The 27,656-nt window shown below is 51.2% G+C and overlaps 1 protein-coding gene across 1 annotated transcript in view; it reads right to left on the minus strand.

Annotated features, from left to right (window-relative positions):
- Nucleotides 1–200: 200 nt before the first annotated feature.
- Nucleotides 201–27,656, minus strand: part of PXDC1 (PX domain containing 1) — a 30,447-nt gene continuing 2,991 nt past the window's right edge. Inside the window, exons 2-5 of the mRNA XM_025384145.1 lie at nt 16,494–16,585; nt 15,536–15,653; nt 5,156–5,267; nt 201–1,321 (exon numbers count right to left, since the gene is read on the minus strand). Of these exons, the coding sequence (XP_025239930.1) occupies nt 1,204–1,321; nt 5,156–5,267; nt 15,536–15,653; nt 16,494–16,585 (440 nt within the window). The 3' untranslated portion in view covers nt 201–1,203. The remainder of the gene's footprint in view (nt 1,322–5,155; nt 5,268–15,535; nt 15,654–16,493; nt 16,586–27,656) is intronic.

Raw genomic sequence — 27,656 nt, forward strand, 5'->3', positions numbered from 1 at the left:
GAAAACAAGCTGTGTGTCCATGTTTCAATCCGGGCAGATCGTTTCCCTGGGGTAAGAACACAGCGCACTTTCTCACTCACGGAATGTGACAGGAAGAGGGGGAGGGGCCAGGCCCGAAGAGTCAGTATTTGGTTTCCACCCTGTCCCAAGGCAGGGGACAGAAAGAACCATGCCTTTATACACAAACATCTTGGACAGACCAAAGTAGAGTCATAGATTTTATTTAATTAAAATAGATTAAAAACAGACTGTGTAAAAGAATTAGAATTCTCAATAATTTACTATTATTTACATTAGCAAATGTCGGTCGTTAGTAGACACTGAGCAGAGAAGCCTGAAGAACGGGGATCCTCTCCTGCAGGCAGGGGAGCCCCAGCTTCCCTCTGAGTCCCGTCCTTTCAAGTTCATTATGGCAACTCCGTCAACAAGCACTCCGGGGTGGTGTGGCTGCAGCACCGGGACCTGCGCCGAAGGCCCAGAGACCTGGCAGGCCGGGAGGAAATTCCCTTCGTCTGGAAGAACCAGCAGCGCTCAGTCCAAGCTCACACGGGCATCTGGTCAGCAATGCCTTCCCCGCCCTGCGGCTAATACCCCCCACTGTGCTGGGCCTTCTGCAAACACTCCTGGGGTTGACCCAAAGCCAGTTTCCAGATAAAAGATAAAAAGCAAAAAAAAAAAAGCCACACATCCCAGTTCTCAGAGAAATCCTGGATTACTAAACATCCCCTGCCTGTGGCATCTGGAATGGGCACTTGTCAAAATCTCCCTTAAGACGTTTTGTGCATTTGCTGCAGGAGGGAATGGTGGGGAGTCAGGGTGGCCGGGGGGCGCTAGGCCACTTGACCAGGAGGGATGCACCTCCCAGAAAGCAGTCACAGTGAGAGCGAGCCCTGCAGGAACTGTCCCCGCCCCAGCAGTGTGCAGCCCTGTGGGCACCAAGCGGGGAGTGAGGACCCTCAGAACACAGGCCCTGTGGCGTCCGGCCATGACCTCAGCTTGCTGGAGATTCTGCGGTCAGCCTGGCCCACTAGGAGCCCCTGCTGCTCCACTTGCAGGACACCCAGACCTCCTGGCGTCCGTGGGGCCTGGGACATCTGGGAGGTCCAGGGTTGGGGCAGCAGCTGTGACCATGGGGGCCAGCACAGTGGACAGCATCAGAGCTGGCAGTGAACAGCTGAGGCGGGGGAGGCCTGACAGAGAGGTTCAGTCCAAAATGTCTGTCTCGAAGGGCACCAGGTGGTAATACGACAGGTTGGTGACGTAGGCTGCTGGGTCATCCCCGTCCTCCAGCTCTGAGGGAAACTCACTGCCATTCTCAAATCTGAAATTAGAGAAAACAGAAGTGAGGGCTGGCTCATTGTTGGGATCAACACCAAATACCCGCCAGGCCCGTGAGCATGGCTTTCAATGCCCATAAGTAAGGGTGCAAAAAATCACAGCTACAAATTAACTGGTGAGCTGGCTCCTACTCTGAGACTGCCAGAGCTTCTGGTTTCCACTGCCTTGGAGACTGCTGTCTGTATTTGCTTAGACAACCCTTAGCGAGGCCTTCATCCATTCCTTCATCCACGGGGTGCTGATTTACACCTCTTGCTCTGTGCCCAGCACCGCGGAAGGCTGCAGGATCAGCAGTGAACAAGGCAGGCGGGGTCCGTCCTCAGGGAAGAGGCGCCTGCCTCGTGCTGGGCCCTGGGGACAGCTCAGAGAGGAGTGGTCACGGGCTCACAGCCTGACCACAGCCAAGTTGGCACATGGTGGCACAGGAGGCTGCGGAGGGAACAGGAGGCTGGAGAAGAGCCGGCGAGGCGCGTGGAGGTCGCAGGGAAAGATACCTTCTAGCGGGGAAGCCTGCATGCGGGTACGTGTTCCATTCGGGCTCTGGCAGATGAGAAGCATCCGAATGTGGGGGACTTACATGGGGTGTGGAGAACCAAGAAAAGAATACAAACCCCAAACATAAGGGGACGAAAAGCCCGCGATACTGACTCCCCACACACTGGAACTGTTTCTACTCTCTCCGCAGCCCACGCATGACCTCCTACATTACAAAAAGAGACTCCAAGTCTTAAAAAACACATAACAAAGAGAAAAGCACAAGAAGGACATTCTCCCCAGGAAGGGGGACGGAGCCGTGCTGCTTGTGGCATCTCCCTCAACCTATGAATCAGCCCAAACCCAGCAGGCTGTGTGGGAGTGTGGACAGAGGCAAGGGGCCGCCCTGCCCTCCTGGGAGTCACCTCAGGGCTGCCTCCTGTGCCGCCCCTAGTGCCTGAAGGTGGCCCTGGCCAGTGACAACTGTGGGAACTCAGCCATATCTGCAAAGCTTTGCCATGGCCAAGATTACCGCACAGTCCAGGCCCCTGGCCAGACACACAACAAGGCAGGGTGAGCACATGTTCCCCCAAACCTAGTACGCTGTGCGTATCCCGCTGACCTCAAGGCACGGGGCTGTGAAGACAGCTTTCAGGTGTGTGGATAAGAAAGACCGAGGCTGCAGAGGAGGCCTCCCCTCTGACTCCACGGCCAGGCCTGGGGTGTGTTGTCAGCCCCCGCCTCAGCTTCCCTGTGCCCACGGTCCTGGCAACACGAGGCTGGAACAGAGGCCGTGGCACGAAGAGCCCTAGCTGTGGGTGGGAAAGCTACGGGGGCTCACGGAGACAGAGCAGCTCTCCAACTTCATCCCAGGGAATGAAATCTCTTCCCCAGACCAGGGCTGGATGGAAACCCAATGGGGAGCCTTGGGTGTGCTGAAAGGCTCAAGCCAGGTGAGGGGCAGAGCCACAGTGCCACCTCAAACAGTGTCCCACCACCTGCCCGTCCTCCCCACCCAGATCACAGGATGACCCTGAGGACATGAGGAAGGAGGGGCACTGGGATGCTCAGGGAAAAAAGAGTCACAGTGCTGAAGCTCCCTGAGGTCCCCACAGAACCGCCCAGTGCCTCGGCCCTAGATGACTTCCCAGAAGCCGGGCAATCCCTTCACCAGCTGAGACTGTCACCTGCAGAGTCCCAGAAGCCCCCACTGGCCCCATCTCTATCAGATACAACCATTTCCTGAGTGCAGGGCGGTCTCTGGGCCCCGGCACTGGTGCCCACTTGCCCCTGGGGCCAGACTGGGGGCAGCCTGCCAAGACTCTGCTGTGGGGGCCCTGCCATGGGCCCGGCAGCACTGAGCTCACAGACTCAGGCCAGATGGTCAGCCTCGGGTGCCAGGGAGGACAGCCGCGCAGGGAGGTGAAGCCTCCAGTTCCACAAACGGGATCTCTCTGCGCCCTTGGTTGCTGTCAACTCCCCACCCGACAGCGGAGGCCGTACAGTAACAGATCGTCCCTGCGAGACACTGGAGCTGGACCATTATAAACTCCACTGCACTGCCCGAGATTGAGCAGCCAGAGAGAGGCCTGGCAAGCCCGAGTCAGAACTCCCTCCAAATGCTCCCCTGAGCCCCAGGCGTTTCTTTGTTAGGCTTTCCTGGGATCGTGGAGATTTTCTCGGCCCTCTCTCCCTGTGAACCAGGCGTCCGGGAGCAGGTGGCCGCCTATTCAAGACCTGTCATTCCTGTCCACACACAGCCCGGGGCTGCCGCAAGAGCCACACCCCTGGCCCGGCTTTCTTCTCTCGTGCGTTTCTCCTCAGCTCCAGCCCGCTCACAGTTGAACCTGCCTCCTAAATCTGGCCTCATTCCAGGGAGCCGAGGGCCTCTTGGAGATAGAAAGGGGTCCCCTTGGAAACACTGGAGACTCAGAGCCTGCACAACTGGTGATGAGAAAGGGTCTCCATCTGTCTTCTCCCCCAAGACAGTGCCTGGCCAGTAACTACCCCTGCCAAGCTAAAAGGCCTCTTTCTTTCATCCGTGATTACACCCCAGCCTTGTACCTCCACGGTGCCAGCCTGTTGGCATGGGGGACCCACAGGGAATGAGTGAATGAGCTATGTACAGGGGGGTCAGGGCAAGGGACACAAAGGGGCAAAGCAGGTCAGGAAAGCTGTGGCCTTGGCCCCACCGGGACAGCCTCTGCCACCAGCAGTTCCTGACCCCTCCACTGGGAAGGATTCTCGCACCGTCTACCTGAGACACACACTGGTCTCTGTTAGCAGGAGCCAGTCCCACAAGCCTGACAGGGACCCCCCACGCCCCACCCCCCGCCATGCTCAGTCACGGAGCAGGGATTCAGCAGAGGAGGCCCAGGCCACTGGCTGGAGCCCAGGTTCATGCTAGGGTCACAGCCCTGCAGCCCACAGGCCCGGATGTGGGTCTTGGCACATATGGCCCGCCTAGTTCTAGTTTCAATCTGCTGCTGTGGAGGGCTAGCAAATGGGTGGGGCAAGACCCGGGCCATCCCCAGGCTATGTCATTCCTGGGCCCACAGGGAGACTCTGCAGCCAGAGCTGCCTCTGTGGGGCTCTCAAGCGGGATGTTTTACACTCATCATCTGTGGTCTTCAACACAGCCCATGGTGAGACAGCAGAATGGTCCCGCGAAGGCAAGAGAAGTCAGGAAAGTTTAAATAACTTTCTGAGCTCATGCAGCCAAGAAGTAGCCTGGATTTGGCTATGTCAGGAAACAGAGGCCAAGCTGTCTGGGGACCTGGTGTCCCTGTAATTCACCATGAAGATGCCTGGCGAAGAGCCGAGGCGAAGGTTCTGCGCCTCACAGTGCCCCCAGTGTCGGGCTCTCTGGAGCATGTGTTACAGTCAAACCAGAGACAGAAAGAGCAAAGAAGACAGCGGTGGCTTTGGCTGTCCAGCCTCAGTAATCAGACACATCCTACACCTCCAGCACAGGGCCAGGCGGCCATGCGGCAAACATGTCCCCATCCCAGGGAATCAGGACCACTGAGTGTGAGGCATGTGGCCCTCCTGGCCCTGGAGACAGCATCACACCCTTTAGGGCCCCACACAAACCAGGCCCCTGGCCCTGCATGTCTCCTAAATGCCCCTCAGAGCCAGCAACTCCGTCCTCCACAGGTTTACTAATCAAGATGTCAGCAGACTCTAGGAAAGGCAAACTTTTCAAATCAGTGTCCAAATGCAGGCAGGAGCTGCTGGGTGGCTCTGGGCACCCACTTCCTTCTGTAAGAACAGTGAGCCCCCATCCCACAAGACAGACGGCTCAGGATAATCTATGAAACAATATTCCAATCAGCGTACTTACAAATGCTCTGTTGGGTCCATGCCCAGGTGCTGGTCTCTTCCATTTGGTATACTGTGGTCAATAACTATTGTTTCGGTATTTGCTAAACAAAATCCATTGGACCTCATGATTTCTGAAAATCAAAGCAACAACGTGAGTTCTCAGGAGGGTTCGGTGCTTGAGGTTTTGGAGCTTGGGGCTTACCCCCATCCCCCTACTTTCTCCTCCACCTGTTGCCCGTGCCTCGCTTCCACACTGTAAGAGAATGCTGTGCCCCCAAGACCCATTCAGAGCTCTGCCCCACAAAGTCAGGGAAGAGGTCAACCCCTCAGAAGCCAGGCGTGCTGTGGGTCTCTCCCCTTACAAAGATGCTCTGGCTGCCTGAGCTCTCTCTCCACATGCCCTTCGCTGTGGGCTTAAAGCTAGAGTACAAAGAAGGAGTATTGGGCTCGAATCTGTGAGTCTGCACGTGAGAGCAGATCCATAGCACAGTGACGCGTGGCTCTGCCCAGGGTACCTCGCCTTGCTGAGCTCTCACTGTGGCTGAGACAGGAGTAACAATATTGACGGCCTGGGTTGTTGTTCTGATTGTGTGAAATAGGTCTGCGTTTTATTTTATTTCAATAGTTTTGGGGGTACAGGTGGGTCTTGGTTACACAGATAAATTCTTTAGTGGTGATTTCTGAGATTTGGTGGCTCCATCTTTTATCCCTCACCCCACGTCCCCAAACTGCATGATATCATTCCCATGCCTTGGCATCCTCATAGCTTAGCTCCCACTTCTAAGTGAGAATATACAGTATTGGTTGCCCATTCGTGAGTTACTTCTCAGTGTGCATTTTAAATCAAAGGGTGACTTTCACTGTTTTGCTGCATATAAATGTAATGATTTATGTAAATGATTTTTTTTCCCAAATAAGCACAGATTTGGGTAATTTAGAAAAGCCAACAAAGAAAAACGACTTCCTACGTCCACACTGGCTGCATGGCGTGAGCTAGAGAGTGTGGGAGTCTGCGCTCGTCCTCGGCTGGAGGGGCTGGAACGGAGGATGAGGAGCCAGGACAATGAGCTCCATGGCCTTGGGACTCAGTTTCCTCCAATGGAAAATTTCAAAGTTGTATTAATCTCTGAGGATCCTTCTCACTCTGAAATCCCATGAACTCCTGGATCGCATCATGCCATCTGGTCCATCCAGGCATAAAAAGCACGAGTGGTGGACTCTCTGCTGTAGCGTTCGTTTGTATTTTCTGAGGGACCGCGTTTCCGTCCCCCCGCTCGGCAGATGAGACCTGGTAGCCATGGCCAGTTCTTGGCACTAAAGTCCTCCAGCTGCCCGTAAGACTGCTCATCTCCGAACCTCAGTTCTAAGACCTGGACCACCTTCATCTGTTCTTTTGAATCAGAACCTCTACGTACCCCATCATAAAAGCCATGCCTAAAATATACTCCAAATTCCTGGTGCCTTCTCAAATCCAAGGGATTATCTTATTCCCATTCGGGGCACAGCTCCCAACAGCCCTCCCCTCCCCCGGCACGCCACACCCAACAGGAACATCGCTCACTGCCCCATCGGACGCCTTAGTTGCTTGGGGGACTGTTTTCCTTTATTTTTTCTTACACGTTACCACAATTCAGACTGGTTTATTCCTGCGTATGGATTTGCTTTTTTTTGTGACTGAAATAAGTCACTTTCTGTTTAATCTTTCTAGGTATTTGGTTCTCAGTTCTTTGAACTGTTTTCCAAATGAAGAGAATTAGGGAAATTACACAAAAATGAGGAAAGAAAAACACATTTCCTCCTCACCCCCCATAGGATCAAGATGTCGATTCATCAGTCAGATTCATCAAGTCATTGCTAAAATTCTGCCTGCTTCTCTGGAGAAGGGGCCACTGGTGTTTCATGGGGACATCAGTCCTCAGCTCTTCCCTGCCCTCCTCCCTGTACCACTGGTAGGGCTGCAGGTGCTGAGAAGGAGCTCTACGAAGCAAAGAGGAATCCGTGCCCAAACTCTGGGATCAGCCACACTTCCAGGTGCCAAAGGGGCGAACGAAGATGCTTACCAAAGCCTCACTGAACAGGCGGACTGTGAAAACTGCTACACCCTAACAAGATAAACTAAGAGTCCCTCGCCTCTCTATCTAAAATGGGTGGCAGCACAGAACCACTCCCTTTATTGTTTTTATTAACTCTGACCCAAATCTGTCTTTTATGGGAAGCACATAAAACCTCAGAGCAACCTCCATACAGCCAGCTGACAGCCCCTCCCCTTTCTCCCACCGCTTTCGCAAAGGGAATTTGGTTGGGTGGTGGCCTACAAGTTAAAACAAATGTCACTGCTGCAAATCACTTCTGAATAAAATTCTGAAGAGGTATTTTACATGCCTAATCTTTCCTAAATGTGAAATTTGGAGCTCTATAAAATGGGAGTCTTTACCAGTCTCCCAAAAAATAAATTTGTAAGAAATCATTCCTTAATTGCCTATGACAAGGAGCCTCGTGCACATACATGTGGTTTAATTATTTGCAAGGCTGGCTGGGCCCTGGAGAACACTAAGGTATGTCTGGTGCCTACTGCATGGACCTTGCTGTCTCAGGCCCGGCCCAGAAAGCGACTTCGCTTAGACTCTCATATTTCACTAAAGATGGTCCCTGAGAAGCTCCGGTTCCCTCCTGGATCCCGCCTCTGCTCTCAGCCCCAGAACCTCAGAAAACCTTGGGGTAAGCCAGGCTACACAGCTGGCAGGTGTGCAGCAACCTTTGCAACATTTATTTACAACTCGGGTTCAGAAAGGGATGGTTTATTGAAAAGCAAATTGTCTTAAAACCTAGGGAATGTACACAGTTTTCATATGCCTGCGCTAGTTGAAAACGGAGCACAGATTCTATAACAGTTTACATTTTTATTTATTTGGTCACTTTAACAAAACAGTCCTAAGAAAAGCTGTACAAATTAGAACAGGTCCACAGTTTAAAAAAAGAAGAAAAATTGTTTAGCTCTAGCAAGCCTCTAATTGTAGGGACCACTGGTTCAAGGAGATCATCTTGCTAAGCCTGTAGTCTGTGCCCCATTTCAACCACGGACAGCAGATATTTAAATGGGAGTTGACCTCCTGGGTCAGTTTTCACGAGAGTATGGTGTAGACCATGATTTTGTTCCTTCAAGCAAAAGGCTTCATTAAGATTCATTCCTACAGGACCAGGGAGCCTGACGTGTAACAAAGTCCACTGGTAACTTGCCATGTGCCTTCGACCAGAGCAGTAGCAAGGATGGTGTGTCTGCAGTGTGGACAGAGCACTAGCAAGTATGGCGTGTCTGCAGTGTGGACAGAGCACTAGCAAGTATGGCATGTCTGCGGTGTGGACAGAGCACTAGCAAGTATGGCGTGTCTGCAGTGTGGACAGAGCACTAGCAAGTATGGCGTGTCTGCAGTGTGGACAGAGCACTAGCAAGTATGGCGTGTCTGCAGTGTGGACAGAGCACTAGCAAGTATGGCGTGTCTGCAGTGTGGAATGCTGGCTCCTCAGGAGGCATGAGCAGGTAGGAAAGCACGCAGACGGTGCAGCTGGGGAAGGCTCTGCTGCTTACGCCTGCAGAGCAGGTGACTTCTTGCTCAGTTTCCTCATCTGTACGATGGAAATAAAGGTATCCACTCCAAAGGCCATTATGCAGACTGACTGAGATGATGTATGTCAAGAATCTAGCAAATGCTGAGGGCTCGGTGAAGAGTCCTGAGTAGTCTATCATGATCATTCAGTCCCCTTTTATGAACTGGCTAACGGGGCTACCCCATACAGTAAAAATAAGGTTGACGTTATACAGAAGCCAGATTAATGAGAAACAGTGTTCTATTTCCAGGCCCCCTAAACCTAAATAATCAGATTTTGTGGCTGAAATTGATGAGTCCAAGTAGCCGTATCAAGGCTGAGGTCCGCATTTCCTCACAGCTATTATGATCATCGTCAGTAATGTCCTCACATCCATTATGATGTAAATAAAAAAGAACGGAAGAAAATGTTGTAATTCCAGAAAAATTGTAGCATCTGAGCCGCTCTTCACACATACAATGTGAATGTCTTAGGAGTCAGCTTAGTATCTACGGCAAGAATCTTTGACCGATGTAGCCATTTTAATCACATACATGAGTGATTCCATGAAATAGTTCACTTTCAAGCTATTTTTTTACACTCGTATTTTTCCAAATGAAAACAGCCCTGCCCTTCCATGGAAACTGACATTGGCACAACACTGTTAACTAAAGGAAAGACCTCCTTCACTCGAATTTCAACAGTTTTTCCACCAATGCTCCTCTTTTCCGTGCGGGCCCCAATCCAGGATCTCTTGTTGCAATGTGTTGCTCTGTCTTGGTCTTCTACGACCTCTGACGGTTCCTCCATCTTTCCTTGTCCCTCATGACCATAATACTTTAAGAGAGAACTGAACTATTTTAGCAAATGTCCCTCGATTTGGGTTTGTTGGCAGTTTCAGAGTGATTCGATCGAGGTGATGCATTTTTGGCAGGAATCCCACACAGTGACGCTGCATGAGACCTGGAGTGGCACATGAGCGTGGGGGTGATGCCGATAGGTCCTGCTGCTGGTGAGGCTGCTGTGGAGTGCCTGGTGAGGAGGCTTCTGCCAGCTGTTTCCACAGTGAAGTTACCACCTTTCCCTTTGTAGTTAATAATTGAGGGAGGATGCCTCGAGGCTATGCAAATCCTGTTTCTCCTCAAAGTTTCCCTCATGAATCTTTGCATCTGTCAGTCAATGGATCTTCTTTGCACCAATGACCAGTGTATCTATTTGCCTGATGGCAATTTTTCTGTTTTTTAGATGCAGCTATGTTTTCATAGCCCCACAAACGTGTCACGACCCCTCACTTCAATAACTCTATTCCTTTTCTCAGCAGACACGCAGTCTCAGCCGTGAAAGCATTCACACTATAGCCTTCCTCCCTTTCACCTCCTCTCTCCCACTGTATTTCCAATGCACTCCAGCAACGGAACAAAACCCAAAGCTGTGCCCCTTTATTAACTGGCTAACTGGGCTACCCCTACATAGTAAAACTAAGGTTGAGATTGGCCAGAAGCCAGATTAATGAAAAATAAAATTGTGATTCATTTCCAGGCCTCTTAAACCTGAATGGTCAGATTTTTGTGGCTGAGATTGACAAGCCCAAGTTGCCAGATCGAAGCTGAGGTTTGCATTTCCTTTTACATTGCACAGCTGCAGCCACGGGGCAGAACGCTCTAGATTCCTGCTTTCTTACATTTGATAAGCATTGGGACAAAGAATGATTAAGGCTGCACTGGTTGGAAGGATTGCCAAGGGCTGCAGTCCATCCTGACTGTCCTCACCGTGGCCCCAGGATGTGGAAACGGTCGCCGCGACTGCTAGCACCAGGCGCCATCTAGTGGAACTCCTAACAACTAAACTGTCCTAGAAAAGGCACTTGGCGCCTGCAGGTCCCCATCGCCAGCCTAAATTGAGAGCAGAGACGGTCACAGTGCCTGTCCCCCATGGCACCGCCTCCCTACACGTATGTCAGTGGCATAAGAAATGGAGGAGGAAGGTGGATGTTCTCGGCTGGGAATGAATGAAATTCACCAGGACAGCAGTGGACAGGCAGGCAGGTTTGCACGAAGGACCCTGCAGGGCCACAGTTCATGCAACAGCTGGCTAGTCTACCCGCAGGAGGCTGAGGCTCTGGAGTGGAGGTGACAAAATCAAAAGGCTAACATGGGCTAGGCTCTGAATGCCCAGAATGACCAAGGACTTGGGCTTGATTGTGAGAGTGAGTTTTTAAGACAGTTAATGAGCCAAGTGCAGTGGCTCACGTTTGTAATCCCAGCACTTTGGGAGGCTGAGGCGGGCAGATCACAAGGACGGGAGATCAAGACCATCCTGGCTAACACGGTGAAACCACATCTCTACTAAAAATACAAAAAAAAATTAGCCGGGCGAGGTGGCAGGCGCCTGTAGTCCCAGCTACGCGGGAGGCTGAGGCAGGAGAATGGTGTGAACCCGGGAGGCAGAGCTTGCAGTGAGCCGAGATCGCGTCACTGCACTCCAGCCTGGGCGACAGAGCAAGACTCCGTCTCAAAAAAAAAAAAAAGACAAAAAGACAGTTAATGAGCCTTAGAGGTCAGAGCATTGGGATGACTGGCTCAGTCCTTGGGTTCATGTCCTGGAGAAAGGCGGAGGCATGAGAGAAAGCCATGTGGACAGTCTCAGGTGATGCCAGGGCTCTCTGGACCCCGCGCCTCAGCCTGGGGACCCACAGATCCAGAAACATGCCAAATATGGGACCAAGACTGAGAACATGATGTGCCTATGTGTGAGCCATTTTCTCAAAGGGATGTTGGGGCTATTTATTGTCAATAGTAATTTCATTAAAAAGCATTCCCGAAGGGAGGTATCTGCCATGGTGTGGGTGGACGTATCGCCTCACCACTGGCAGGTTAAGCAGCTCTAGATTAAGAAGCTCCCTTAGACACAGTGAGGGGCTGGCTAGACCGGGAACAGAGATCGGAGGGTCTGGGGGGTTCAGAGAGGGAACATCAGACTCAGTGACCGGCAGAGCAAAGGAAGAGGAGGAAACACCCAGGGCACCTGAGGCCCTCGGGTCTGCAAGGTGCAAGAGGCTGAGCCGCCTGCCACCTCCTGCAGCAGCACCTCCGGGCCCCCAGACTTTGTACTGAGACTGTCAACCACAGGCTGGTGCAGACTCCACGGTTAGGCAGCCCCATATGTTAGAACGTATTCTGTGCTGAGCCAAAGTCATCCACAGTTACTTCTACCCACAGGCCCAGTGCCAGCCCCCACGTGACCCCTTCCTGTGGCGGCCCGCCAACACCTGAGGGTGGCATCCCCTGCCTCCTAGCTGCCCTTCCACATTTCCTCCCATTCTTTTGACCCCTGTCCACCAGACACTCTTCTCTGGATGCAGTAATTCGTCTTGCTGCATCCCGGGGATAGTCTTGACTTGCGTAAGGAGGCCAGGACCCCCGCCTTCCTAGACCTGGACACTGCACCCCCATCACACACGGAAGGCCACAAACAGCAGTGGCTGAAACCTGTCCTCAGCCCTTGCAAAAAGGCAAACAAAACATACTTTCAACTGCAACATGAGACTCTACGTTTCTCCCTGTTATATTTCGTCTCACTATGCTCGTCCCTTAGGGTACACGTGGGCCGTGTGTTCATCCACATCACTAATAGAAACAGGAGGCCAGGGAGGGCTGCAGCACGTGCCAGGCACTGTGCCCCAGGAGCTTCTGCATCAGAGGTGGCTCCAGGGAGCTCTAATCTGTCCCTCTCACTTGGGGGCCAGCACCTCCCACAAGGCAAGGCACTAGGAGGACTCTGTCGCTCTTCGATCTCTGGGTTGCCCAAACAGAGCAAAACAAACCAAAACAGAGACACTGGTGCTAGGACTCTCCCCACTCAGACTAAAGAACCAGGTTTCCCCATGCTCCATAATACAAAATGCAAAACCCAGAGCAATAGACAATTAGGACTCCAGAGCCCTCTGTGAGCCCTCTGAGATGAGGCTCCACAGACACCCAGCCAGGATAAAGGACTCAGCCATCCTCAGTCTCCCATAAAGGTTCTGGAGACCCACTGCCAGCTAAAACCGGGCTCCTGTACTCACTGCTCTTGTCTAAGGGCACATAGGAAGCTATTTTAGGGAGATATCAAAAACAGTATACCACCCAAAGTGATCTACAAATTCAATTCAACGCAATCCCCATCAAAATACAAATGACATTCTTCACAGGAATAGAAAAAAATCAATCCTAGCCAGGCATGGTGGCTAACACCTAATAATCCCAGCACTTTGGGAGGCCAAGACAGATGGATAACTTGAGCTCCGGAGTTTGAAACCAGCTTGGAAAACATGGCAAAACCTCATCTCTACAAAAAATACAAAAATTAGCCTGGCATGGTGGGGCACCCCTATAGTCCCAGCTCCTTGGGAGGCTGAGGCAGGAGGATCACTTGAGCTATAACTGCACCACTGCACTCCAGCCTGGGCAACAGGGGGAGAACCTGTCTCAAAACAAAACAAAACCAACAAACAAAACAGCAACAACAAAAATGAGCAAAACAATCCTAAAATGCATATGGAACCACAAAAGATGCCAAATAGCCAAAGCAATCTTTTTTTTTTTTTTTAAGACAGAGTCTCACTCTGTCACCCAGGCTGGAGTACAGTGGCGCAATCTTGGCTCACTGCAAGCTCTGCCTTCCAAGTTTATGCCATTCTCCTGCCTCAGCCTCCTGAGTAGCTGGGACTATAGGCGCCCACCAGCACACCCAACTAATTTTTTGTATTTTTAGTAGAGATGGGGTTTCACCGTGTTTAGCCAGGATACTCTCAATCTCCTGACCTCATGATCCACCTGCCTTGGCCTCCCAAAGTGCTGGGATTACAGAAGTGAGCCACTGCACCTGGCCAGCCAAAGCAATCTTGAGCAAAGCCAGAGGCATTACACTACACAACTTCAAAATATATGACAGAGCTACAATAACCAAAACAGCATGGTACTGGCATTAAAAAACACATAGATCAATGGAACAGAATAGAGAACACAGAAATAAATCGATATACTTGCAGCCAAATGATTTTTGACAAAGGTGCCAAGAACACACAATGGAAACCACCGAAGTGTCTATCAACCAATGAATGAGTAAAGGAAATGTGGTACATATGCACAATGGAATACTATTCTGCCATTAAAAAGAATGAAATGCTGTCATTTGTGGCAACATGAACCAGCCTGTAGGCATTATATTAAGTGAAATAAGCTAGGCACAGAAAGACAAATGTCACAAGATCTCACCCATATGTGGAATCTAGAGAAGGGGAGATCATAGAAGCAGCAAGTAGAACAGTGGTTACCAGAGGAGGGAGGAGCCAGGGGCAGACAGGGAGATACTGGTCAGTGAGCACAAAGTGACAGTGGGAGGAATAAGCTCTGCTGTGCTACTACTGTACAGTAGGGTGACTGGGGTTAACAGTACTGCTTTGTGTATTTCAAAATAGCTAGAAGAGAGGATTTTGCATGTTCTCACCACAAAGAAAAGATGAATGTTTGAGATAATGGAAATGCTAAATACTCTGACTTGATTTTTACACAATATACACATGTATCGAAACATCACACTTTACCCCATAAATATGTACAATAATTATGTGTCAGTAAAAACAAACAAAAAAGTAAAAAACAAAACAAAGCAGCAGCCACAGACAGGGTCAGGCAGGCCACCACCGTGCACACGCACAATCCTATTAATATCTACAAACCCATCTTCCACTCCAGGTTCCAGAACCTGCCCACCCGATCCAGTTCTCCAAACACACAATTCAGAATCCCACCTGTGCTGTGGTCAGTAATCAGCAAGGTCACATTCACAGCCAACAGCATCAATCACCTATCCCCATTGTCCTCCAGTGTCCCCAATTCCTTCTGAGTCAGCTCTGGGCTCAGACCCCCTCTCATCCACTCTTCTCCCTTGACATCCTTCTGAGTCCTCCATCCCTCCTTCTCCCCTGCTTCCTCCACCATTCAGAAACGGAATGATGGACAAAGGCCCCCTGCTCTCCTTCCTGCAGACCACAGCGTCATGGACGTGCTCTCCTTTGGCTGAGCCATGTCTCCTCTCATGAGTCCCCCCTTCCCTCCCTGTCCACCAGGCAGACCATGGCAAGACCACACGCAACTGTCACCTCTTATGTCACAAGGTGACTGCCACTTGCTTGGGAAAATCCAGTCCTAGAGACTCCCAGGACAGAGCTCTTATCCCTACAAAAATCCTCCTCAGCAGCCTTTGCCGAAATAGTGCTGCAAAAACCAAATCTAGTGTTCTCATGACACCTGCAACCCAGATCTTAGCAAGTCACCAAACTCGGACTGGCCAAGAGGTCCCAGATTCCCCTTCCTCCCTTCCTGCGCCAGGAGCCACAATCCCACATCCACACTAAGGACACCTAAAGCCTGTGCGTCCCTTTGGTTACGGCTGCCCCTAAAAGCAAGAATCAAATTCAATGCCACGTGACACGGGCTGTCTCGCTTCAGCAGGCTGAACGGTGGATTCCAGTAGTTTGCTTCAAACTCTATCATCAGTGTGTCTGTTCATCGTTATACCGTTTCTGAAGTGAGCTCCAATTCACACGCCAAACAAACCCCTGAGGACGCAGCAGGAGTAGAAACCAAAGGAGGAAACACACTGCTTAGGGGGATCAGGCAACAGCCTCTCCCTGTGCGCTCCCATTTCTCTCCGATTGTCTTTCTGGAAAAGTGTGGCCCAGCCGCAGAGACAGCCAACCGTGAGGGTTTCTCTGAAGCCTCAGCCTCAACAGCAGCCCCTCCCCCCACACCTCCCTTGCGGCTCTTACCTGATATTTTGACTGGACTTTGAAAGCTGGGTTGAATTTTATGTACATTATCATTTTTTAACACCTGATCCAGAGGAGATCTTTCGAAGAAAGTGAGCACAACTTCTGATCTAGAATACTGGGGAGAAATACAGGGATTACTAAACATGAACAATCTCCATATGCTGGCCCTGTCTGTCTACCAAGAGAGGGGCCCTGCTTGTCCACAGAGGTGGCCCGTGTGATGCAAACGCCCCGGGAATGTCCAGATGCTCCCATGGCTGGCCGCAGGGGCGGGGCTGCCATCACTGCACAGCCCTCATGCGCTCATGACCCAGGCAGCCGGAAGGCAAGGCCTCAGCGACCGAGGTAGTGGAGGGAATCATGGCTCCGATGTGCCAGTTTGACTCATGTCTCCCTCCGTCTATAGTCCACTGTAGTCTGTGTCCATTCTCCCCATTTGCCAGAAAGAAACGGAAGCTGCCAGGAGCTAAGGAGGTCTGCCTGGCACTCAAGTCCAGGTTCTTAACCACCACTCATGACAAAGCCCACAGGCTTACGTGGAAAGGGAGCTGATGGTCAAATCCGTGTGCAATGTGCCTCACTGTGCTGACACCAACATTCCGCTTGGTTTCCACATGTCTGTTCTAAAATCCCCTGAGCAAGACGGGGGATTCTGAGCAGAGGCAGAAAGCAAAGTCCCCTGCAGCCAGAGAGGCCCCACGCCCGCCTACTCATGCCTCCTCGCATCCCTCGTTTTCACTCTTTCCCCAGGGAGGAAATACCGGGGCCACTGGAGCCCACAAAAGCCTTCCTTCTCCTGATTACACCTGCACACCTCCACCCCTGTCCCCATCGCCTGGTACTTCCGGGGTGGGAACACCACGGCTAAGTGAGATGGAGCAAGCAAGTCAACTTTCTGGAGGGACGGACAGCGCCTCCCACCTCCCTGCCCAGCCCGGGTCCTGGCCGCACTCACTTTACAGGGCATGCTTATGATCGTCTTCAGCAACTTCTCCACCTCGTTAAGCCTGGTCTCTATGTCGTGGGCTTCCTTTATGGCAACCAGTCCTAGAATTGAGACAGAAATGCTCAAAGTCAGAAAAGCACACCAGGAAATAGCTTCCCAATTCAATACATAACAGGTGCCCACGAACCGCCGGGGTCGTCCTCTGTAATGAGACGTCGGGAACATTCATTCAGCCTTATGCACCTATAGCCCCATCCTGGAAGTCCTGCTCTAAGCCTCATCCAATATTTCACCTACCCAGTGATCCGTTAAGTCTGTGCTGGAGTCGGTACTGTCAATCTGAAAAGGGGATGGGAGGTGTAAGGTCCCTCCAAGTGGGGCAGCCTGGTGAACTCCATAATCACCCCGGCCACAGCCAGAGCTCAGCCCAGGGCGAATCAGGCCCCACTGCATGGTGGCTACAGCCAGGGGTGCTGGCCCAGGACCGGCCCACCCCCAATGACACAGGGAAGGACTCGCTCTGCCGGCCCCAGCTGCTCAGATCGCAGACCCCTGGAAATGGAGCCCCTGTTTAGACCAGTTATTTACATGCCACGTTCACAAGGAAAAAAGTCAGATCTCTGCCTGGAGAAAACCAAAGTGGACATGACTCATGCCACTTTCCAGGAATCTGAGCCTCTGTGCTTCTCACAGTCACCACATGCCCGAGTGGCTGTGAAGCAGTACAATATTTTATTTTTAAAATACCATAGCTCGAGGCATGAAGACGCAGGTGCTTTTCTATCTCCCCATGAGAAGCGCAGAGCAGAAGCCTTCCCATCATAGGTTCCATCCCTCAGCTTTGCAGGGATGGGGAGGTAGGTGCCCAAGGACACTGGCGTCTCCCCCACACTTGTGTGACTGAAGCTGATGCAAATGTGCCTGTGAGCGGCGATTAAACCACAAAGGCTTAAGTCCCAGAACTATTATGGCAAAAACCGTGATTACTGGAATTACTTTTGCACCAACCTAGTATTACTGGTCATGGAGACTAGGTTTTTCAGAAGTTCTGGTCTGATTTTGTTTTACGGGGAAAAGCCTGTTCAGTTTTCAAGCAATTCATTGAATAGGTCTATAAAAGAGATAAAAATAATTTCTTAAACTTTCTGACTGAAATTAAGAGGTCCCAGAGCATAGAGTCCATGGAAACTCCCACCAGGGCTCCCCAGACATAGGTCAAAGGCACTTCTGAAAGAGTGGGCTACCGCAGGGGCATCCCCGTAACTGGGGTCAGTGGGGGTCAGTGGAGACCAGGAACCTTCTCCCCACTTCCTCAAGCACGTGCCAGGTGCCTCTTCGCCTGGCTCACCTGGAATCCCTGCTCGGCAGTGGGGCTGTCTGATCCTGCTCCCTCCACTGACCTCAGCCACAATGGCCCAGGCGGCCAGCTGTGCAGGGCACAAGGGTCCAAGAGGGGCAGGGCCCGTGGTCTGTGACTCAGCCACTGGAGAACCCTGGGGCCTCTGTCCATGTGGCCTGTGCCTATGCCCAAAGGAAGGGACTGGATGACTCTGCCGTCTTCCCCAGCCTCACCCCACCTCCCCACGTGCCCGGGCAAGCAGAGTGGAGAAGGAAGAAAAAGAGAAAACAACAAAAGTACCAGACTCTCTGGATGCCTCCACCCCAAGCCCTGCATTCCTTGCATAAAATTTCAAATATTTATATACTACAAGAAGTATATATGCACCACTCTTTCAACCAAAATGCTTTGATCCCCTGCTTGCTAAGGGAAGTGTACCAAGGAAAAGACAGCCAGTTCAAAATTCTTAAAAAGTTGTTTTTAAAGAGAAGACAATTATATAACTCATTCCCACAAAGTGCTTCTTTATTCTAAGACAAGTAAAACTGCTGTTATATTTCAACTTTTATTACAGCTACAATACTAGTTTTCGGTTGATCAAATGAATGACACAGTAGTTGTATTCAGTTTACAAGATTGGCTTCTTGCAGAGTCAATGTATCCAGCATATGTATACCCATTTCATAGGACAGAAAGCATGATCCAACAATGTACAGGTATTACAGAGGTTTATAACGCTTGTATCTTTGCTTTGCTGACATATCTGTGGCTACATCTTTGATTTAACTAATGTGCAGCTCTTGGTTGGGTTGATAACCTCCAAGGGTAACATTAGGGAGATAAATATATTTTGCAGTACATTGATCTCCTTTTAGTATGGCCAAACTTAGCAAATAAGACACATGATGCCTAATTAAACATGAATTTCAGATAAACGATGGATAATGCAATAGCAGGGACAGACTTACACTAAAAACATATTTGCTATTTATTTGACATTCAAACTTAACTTTGAGTCTGGTATTTTATCTGTCTACGCTATCTTCTTTATGACCCATCTTCCAGACTGAACTACAGAAAGGTAAGTGTACCCTGGTCAGGCCTCTGGAAACTATGTTAGGATTTCAGCTGGGCATGCAGACCCTTCATGACCTGATCCTAGCCCACCTACTTCAGCAGCTCTGTGCCCTGTGAAACACACCCTCAAGCCAACCCCGAGAAACAGGGCCTCGCTGCCCAACAGCCTCTGGGCGAGCTGTCCGCCAGCCTCCTCCACCTCCAGGCTCACGATGGGGCAAAGCCCACTTAGGCAAAAGCCACCTGCTCTGTGACGATGGGACTGGGTCCTGCCTGCGGGCTCAGAAGATCCATCCCACCTTCTACAGCCTCTTGCTCCTCTGCAATGACTGTGCCTTCACCTGGGGGTCTCCACAGAGACTAGTGGGAGCCATAGGGCAGGAGGTACCTCAGGCTCATCTCCCTGTGACCAGCAACCAGCACAGTGTCTGGCCCGCGCAAGGGATGCGATGTTCGTTGGCTGCGCTGGCAGAATACACATGCATCAGACGAGGCAGAAGTGGACGGGTGTTAGTCAGTCTTCTGTGTGTGCTCCAGCTGCCCTGGGGCAGCCCCCAGTCTCAGTCTTCAGCCTGGCCCCAGGCAGAACCGACCAGCAGGCTCTTCGGTCACCAGCCTTGAAGGAGAGTCTCGAGGGCCAAGTGGCACTAAAACTGCTGAGCCACGCTGGTTTGATTTTATTTGGGGAACTGTACAGAACCACATTGCTTCCCTTCACCTGCTTTTATGTTTCTGAATGGAAGCCAAGCTGTCTTCCTTGGCTATGTAAACATGCTTAACAACCAAACAAAAGGAGCCTGATACAATTTAGATGGGGAAACTGAAGAGCTGGAATCCCTCCCTGCAAGCACAGAAATGATGGCTGCTTATTTTTTAAGCTCTAGGCTTTTAGTTAGGGGCACATCCATTATTTAATTCCCCATTCCAGCTCCTGGTGGCAACCAAGCTGGCAATGTGGATCACCTTTCTCAGGACACTGTGGTCCTTTCTCCACGGAGACAGTTCACCGGAATGACAACAAGCACTGGTCCTTTCCCCAGGAGGGGCCGCAGCTGATTCAAGAAGTGATGAATTCTGCTGCACTGACTGAAACCCACCTGATTGACAGCAGCACGGCTGGGCTGCGGCTGCTCCAGCTGCTGCCACCAGAGCTCCAGAGCACAGCAGCAAGAATGCAGAGCGGGGCGCCTTGAACAGCAAAGGCCTCCCCGCCCCCAGTGAAGACGTGGCACCAGCAAGAGACCACAGACAGCCTGGCCTTCTTAAAATGCCACAGCTCCCATTTCCCAACTCCCCTTCGATTGTTTTTAAAATGTTTTAAATACACTAAACGGATGGGTGTATTTAATGTGGAAGGAAAACACTTTTTTAAAAAAAACTGTACAACTGTCCAGTGCAAAAATGAAAGAAATCTTCATCTTGCAATTCCTGATTGTTTCATACTCACTAAGGTCTCTCAGTTTCACAGCTGGAAACCTCAAACTCCTGCTGCCAGCACGCCAAATTACGAACACTCAAATGTATAAAGAAAAAGCTCTGAGCAGAATCCACGTTGAAAGACACTGCCTTATTCTCCAGGGACAGATGAGAAGAACTATGCGTTTAAGAAGTACTGCTTCCCCCGAAGCAAACTATTGTGTGCATCTGCGCTTCTTTCTATCCTACCTGTTGCACTCTTCCTTTGTTACTCAAGTGCTTTGGCTTCCAATGGCTAGTGGAACTTCTCCAAATGTTGTCACCTGTTTACCATAAGCAACGATTTGAAAACTGGTTTTCAAAACTGCACTTAATACAATAACAAGATTATCTAAAACTTTTGGTTTTTATATTCCAAATATTGTTGATGGCATGACAATTCTGTGGGGTTCCTGTCCGACTTAGCTTTACTGTCTGAGACCGCACGGATGAATACCGCAGGCGGGTTCAGAGGGTTGGCTATTCTCCCAAGTGAGTCTTAAAACGGAAGCAGAGCCTCTTGATTCGGCTCTTTCAGGACTGGCCAGCAGGGGGCACGCGCACTCTGCGGAAAAACCAGGATGGCCTTCACTGCAACGCACGCTTAAGGAAGTCAGCCTCAGAGCTCACAGCCCCGGAAACTATTCTAATTTCTGATAAACAATCACTAACACAACTTTAACTTTTAAAATTTCATCCTACCCAATTTGTGACATCAGAATTTCATCCAGATGTAGCCAAACAAGTAAGAATTTGAAACCAAAAAATTGGTAGCACAATAAGTGGGCCAACTGGACACACATTTGGGGGCCAAGTATCAGCAGGTGTCTGCCAGCGTCACTTTTCTTCCTAAAGGAGTTTGGCCTCGAAAGTTGGAAACACAGCGTTGTATCTGTCAATTTGGGGATTAGCTGCTTTGTGCAAACACAAACACCTGATTTGTTCTTGGAATCAGAACGGAACGCACTGGAGTCAGCACAAAGATCTGACAGTGAGAGCCAACATTAACAAACGCGGCTTCCGAATCGCACAAACCTGGGTCCAGAGTCCCACTTTTTTGGGAAGTGGAGGCTTCAGGCTCAGCACTTGTGGTAACTGACCCAGCTTCCTCCAGGGAGGACCTGGGCCATCTGACCCTGGCAGGAGAGCTTCCTGCTGCTGCAATTCTGAAACTAAAGGCAGGATGCTGCTTGGGTGCGCAGGGAGGCCGAGCATTAAAGAGCGTCCACTACCCAAAGAACAAGCCTCTCTGAGTACTCAGAGGACACGTTCCCACACGCACACAACAGACAGCCCCGGGGAAATGCTCTGCAAAGTGAACTTTCAAACTGAGTCAAACCATAAATTACATTTATCTTGTTTCCCTGCCATTTAACAAATGTGCCCATCAGCACACTACACAGATGCAGAGGTGAAGGGGGGAACGCAGCCTCATCTTGTGTGCTGCACAGGAGACACATATTCTTTAAAGGTTGAGTATAATACACATTTTGGAAACTAAATATCTAAAATGTTTTAGGAAAACCTTTAAAACTTCCCAAATACCTGTTTTCTAAATAGGCAGTCAATACTGAAGAAGCAGCAAGCTAAGAACTGACTAGCGGGTTATTCGATGCATAACTAAGCATCCCAAGGAAGTGCTAACTGTCTGGGAACCTGAGGCTGCTCTTCACTATCCGAGACTCACGCTTCCACCTGCGCAGTGTCATGCGGCGTAACTGTACAAGGAGAGCGAGCTTGCAGCTGTGTGGACACGAGGACAGAGGCCTCCCTGCGCACCTCCACCCTGCGATGCACCAGGGGCGCCCAGCGGCTGGTCCAGTCACCTCTCCTCTACATCTTTCCAGGAGTGAAAAGCTGAGCTGAGAACGCAGGAGGAAGAGATGGAAGTGGCTGAGGAAAAACAGAACACCCGGAGGACCCAAGCTGGGGGCTGAGGGAAGCCTCCCTCCCTCCCTCTGCAGCAGCAGCTGCCTCCTGTACCTTCGGGGTGACTCCTAGAGTGAACGGGAAGGAAGTGTTTGACTTAACCTTACTGAGCTCTGCTCTGCTCTTCCCATAATCCTGCCTTCTCTAGGCCTTTTCATGATTCTCCCCACCAAAAGCCAAATCCCCTTCCTGAATTTTAGACTCAACATTCTCCAACAGCCATCCACTTAGCCAGTCCATCCTGCAGCATCACAGGTACCCAGCGGGGGCAGCGCACTCAGGCAGGAAGGAAGCACTTTGTTCGCTCTTCCCAAAGCACCCACGGCTCCTCTTCCACCAGGCTGGGGATACCATGGCTAACAAGATGGAATCCCGGCCTCCCAGCACGTCATGCTAGCCAGGAGAGCCAACAGGAGGCAAACGCAGACCACAAAGTGTCCCCTACCTGGCAAATCCGGGTGCTAGGAGGATGCACAGCAGGGGCAGGAGGCGACCTGAAGGGTGAGCAGATATAAGGGTGAAAGGGGTTGTGGAAAGAGGGAGTGAGATGGGGAAGGTGAAGGGCAGGGGTGGGGAGAGCTGAGACCAGAAAAGGACAAGCAGGGTCTCACAAATCCTGTGAAAGGGTTTGCCCATGAGGAGCAAGGAGGCAATGGCTTCCCATAGAGGTTCTGGCCACAAGAACTCTGTGCACTTGGTAATTCTTATTTTTATTTATTTATTTATTTATTTATTTTATTTTATTTTACTTTTTTGAGACAAAGTCTCACTCTTGTTGCCCAGGCTGGAGTGCAGTGGTGCGATCTCAGCTCACTGCAACCTCCGCTTCCAGGGTTCAAGCGATTCTCCTGCCTTAGCCTCCTGAGTAGCTGGGACTACAGGCATGCACGCTACCATGCCTGGCTAATTTTTCTATCTTTAGTAGAAACGGGGTATCACCATGTTGGCCAGGCTGGTCTCAAATTCCTGACCTCAAGTGATCTACCTGCCTCGGCCTCCCAAAGTGCTGGGATTACAGGCATGAGCCACCACGGCCAGCAATTCTTTCTTAGGATCAAGCCTGGATCTTAGGCTCTTTCTTAGGCAATCCAAGCTTGGCCCACACCCAGCACCAATTCTAGTTTCTGGACCAGCAAGGCCACAGGCCCAGTCCGTAGGGATCCCACTGAAGTTCGGTGGTGACCCCCGCTTTGTGGGCTCTCTCTTTAGCCAGGGCAGGGGTATTCTCCCAGAGGGAATGGGGGGCCACATCCAGAAGACGGTGGGCACATGAGTGGGCCGCTACTCTCAGGAGCCAGCCTCCAGCACTCTCCCGCAGACCACTGTCATCAAGGGGACACGGCAAGTGCCGGGGCAAACGGCAGAGGGTCCCAAAGCCAGCAGCCCGTATGTGTCCGGCTTGGTGCCGGGCACTCTACAGATACTACTGCTTTCGGTACTCACAACCACCCTGCGTGCAGATATTATTACTACTATAGCATCAACAGTGCACCCGAGGCTTGAGGAACCGAGCCACTTGCCTGGAGTGACATGCAGGTGGCAAAGCCAGCATCCAATCCCCTAACCCCACCTGTCTGGGTCTAAAGCCAGTGCTTTCAGCCTGAGCCTGACCTCTCCTATTAAGGCCTGGCCATGTTCCCAGGTGGGGGGATCCCTGAGCCTCACCCTTCTCACTGTAATTGAGCAGTGTCCCAGGTGGCTGACCCCTCCTACCATGACCCAGCTGTGTCTCAGGTGGGTGATCCAGCAATCTAGCAGGGCCTTGATCTTCTATGATGAGACTGAGAGCTGCCACCTGTCAAAGTCTGAACTGCAAGCTCTTCCCTCCCCCTGCATCCCCTATCCACCATGTGTTTTCTGCTGAGTCTACATTGCACATCAGCAAAGTTTCCTAAAAATGGGAAGAAACCCTTGCAGGTGTAAGTTGGTAAAAGAGCTACGTGGTCTGTCTCATGTCCCCACTCCCTGTGGGACGGGGCAAGAGGGGGCACGGCTAAAGGTGTCTGTCTGCAGAAGAATGTCACCACACGTGGTGTATGCTCAGCTCCTCTCGCCACCAAGCAGGGAGCTCAGATCAAGGTGCTCCTGAGCTGAGTCCCTGGCCTGTTCTGTGAGGAAGCTGCGCTTTTCAGTGCCAAATGCCACCGTGAAAGGCAGTAGCCCTGGAAGCAGGTCTGTCTGTGGAACTGTCCAGTCTCCGGCTGGGAAGTGATCTCAGGTGTCGCCTGGGGCCCAGGGGCTCAGTCTGAGATCTGTCGGGGGCAGCAAACCAAACGCAGCCCAGTGGCCATTTACGGAAAAGAGGATCCCAGGTACAGCAGGACGGGGGAAGCAGAGGGGGCGGCAGGGTTTGGGCTTGGGAAAGAAAAGCAAAGCAGAAGGAAGAAAGAGGAAGAGGAGGCTGCATGAAGGTGGGTGGCCCCACGGGAGTCCTGGCAGGGCACCCCCAGTGCAGGGTGACTTGGTCAGGTCAAGAGAGTCAAAAATAGGTCTGTGAGTCAGAAAAGAAGATCCAAGTCCCCTGAGAAGTGAAACTGCCCCTCTGGGTGGGGCAGAACAGCGCAGGTGAATTCTGCATGGGGTGGAGCTGTGGTTGAAGGCAAAGCGCAGGCCCACCCAGCACCCCACTTGCAAGGGTCCACTGGGTGGGGCAGAGATGGTGCCTCTGTGACCCTGCTCTGCTGCCCGGGACTGGTGTGGCCCATGATCATTTTTTAGCCACTGTCACTAAGCAAGTAAACGCTGTGGCTTTGCAGTTGGCCATCGGGTAACACGGGATCCTCCCTTATCTTACAGGGTAACACAGGGCTTCTCCCCTCACTGTCTACCTGAGAACAGCAAGAGCAGGTTCAGGCCATGGGATCAAAGCACGCATCGTCCTAGAGCTGTCAGGGTTGTGGGAGTCTGGTGGTCGCATCTGTGTCCAGCCCTTTTCTGGTAATGTCCCAGATGCCAGTCCCCTGGTACTCGGATCTCAAGTCTAAGAAGACAGTTTCCTAGCATGCAGGTAAGATGAACGTCTTTGGTGATGAAGGTGAGCACAGGCAGGTACATTAGCACCCCATGGGCTCGTGGGCTCATGATCATGGCCTTACTAAAAGAAAATGCTAAAATGCCGCCTCCCAAGCTGCCCTCCTGAGCCACCTCCTCCCCCATGCCAGTTCCTCCTGCCGACTCCCCCATGGCAGCAAATGGCAATCCTGCCAGTCCAGCACCTCAGGCTGAAAACTCTGGGGTCATCCGCACACTCCTCTGCACCCCACGTCTGGCCTTGCAGTACCCCTGTGACTCCCCCTCAATACAAATCAGCATTTGCTCACTTTTCCCACCTGTTCTGCTGCACCACGCCCCAGCACCTGCCTCCCCGCCTCCCCCACTCTTTCTCAGGACAGCAGCCCCAGTTGGAGTCAGGCCAAATCACTTCTCTGCTCAGAGCCCTCTCTGAATAAGAGCCCAAATGTGACCACGACCTGCCTCTCTCCCTTCCTAACCAACACTCTCCACACCAGCCACTACACCTCCTCACACCCCACACCCACCAGGCACACGCCGGCCTCAGCGCCTTTGCACCTGCTCTTCCACTGCCTAGAATCGACTTCCCCAGGCACCCAATGGCTTGATCCCCACTTTCCTTCAGTTCTCTATTCAAAGGTCACTTGTCCTTGATCACCCTGTCTAAATGCAAAACCCCTCCACTGCTCCTGCAAGTCGGAGCCCCTTTCTTTGCTTACTTATTTTTTCTTTTGAACATGTATCACTCTCTAATATATTTTGTTACTTGTTTATCTTGTTTACTATTGGATTTCTCCCAACCAGAATAAAAGAATCATGAGGACAGGGATGTTCTCGATCTCTTGTTCACTGTTGTGCCACCATCACCTACACATGTGGTAGGCACTATGCAGATATTTGACAGAATAAACGTAAAACCAAAATGTTGATAGTACAGCCACTAAGCATCAAAGATCACCTGACTACTCAGGAACACAATCTGCTGCTGCAGTGGCGACCTGGTTGACTCAGACATCACAAAGCGTGAAACTATAGAAACAATGATCAAAAAAGTCCAGGAGCCTCAAACTGCCAATAAGGAAATTCAACACGCTTATGTTTTAAAGCATAAACCTTCCTAGGTGTGAGAGATGTAAATAAAGGTTAACCCTGAACCATGTTAGGTATCGCACAGAGAGGATTTAAATGAAAGACGGGCGCACCGGAAAACACAAGAACGGAATACCTTGGTAACCCGGTGACAATATCCGCAGGAAACAGCCAGCTCCCTCCCCTAGGGCCGGGGGACAAGAAAGGGAGAGGGGGCATATCCAATCCAGATGAGAAGAAGGTCAGGTGGGAGAGCGGGAGTGCAAGGAAAGGGGCTAGAGGACAGAAGCTGGGCAAGTCCTGAGGTCAGCCTGGTCCGACCTCACCCAAACAGAAGGCCAGGAGAGTGCGCTAGTGAGCACTCTGCCTCCACCCCAGGCAGGGTTGACACATCCCTGCAGATGTGGCACTGTGACACATACAAGGCCCAGGGATGGCCTCCAAGCACCACTCCACAGTGTGTGTGCAGAGAGAGAAAAAGCACATTCACCCCCACTGCAATAGTCAAGGGACGAAGAAAAGGGCTCAGCATCCCTTTAATTGCTAGCAGATTCACAGCTGCAAGCGGGGCCAAGGCTCCCGAACCCTCTAAGGGTGTGCAGTCAGACACTTCCAAGAGTCACCAGCCCACTGCCAACAGAAGCTCAGAAATCCAGACTTCCTCACAAATCTCTTAAATGGAACTAGAGAATGCAAATCTAACTCATCCCAGAAACAGTTCAATACATGTAAACTGGGGAATCTGATAGGGAATTATGCAGAGAAGAGCTGGCATTGCAGCACAGCAGAGCACACACACCTGGCTGCCTTTTGTGTTGATAGTTTGTATATCCAGACAATCTTTTTATGCAAATAATAAATCTGCATGGAAATAAGGTGCAATCTGCTCTTACATTACTGGGATATATTTTACTTGGTGAACAATTTCCCTGGACTTAAAAGGATCAAAGAAAGGGAAAGGACTTTCCTGGCGCTGCACAACAAAACCTAGGTGTGCTGGGCAGGGACCGGCTAACTGTCCCTCAGAAAACCAAGGACTAGAATGGAGGCAGGGCTTACGGTCCCAGCTCTGGTCCCAGGCTCCCCTCTTCACCCTCTCCAGGGGGAGCCAGACTGTCCCCAGCAGAGGCAGCAGCTCCAACAGTTCCATGTGTGCTGTTAGAATGCCCTTTACACCCAGCCGCTGGGCCTCACACTCACCACCCACCAGCCCTGCCACCATCACTCTGACTCCTATTTCTGATTTGTGTTCCCCTTGAGGTACTTGGAGG

Source organism: Theropithecus gelada, chromosome 4 (assembly GCF_003255815.1).
Source record: "Theropithecus gelada isolate Dixy chromosome 4, Tgel_1.0, whole genome shotgun sequence".
NCBI lineage: Eukaryota > Metazoa > Chordata > Mammalia > Primates > Cercopithecidae > Theropithecus > Theropithecus gelada.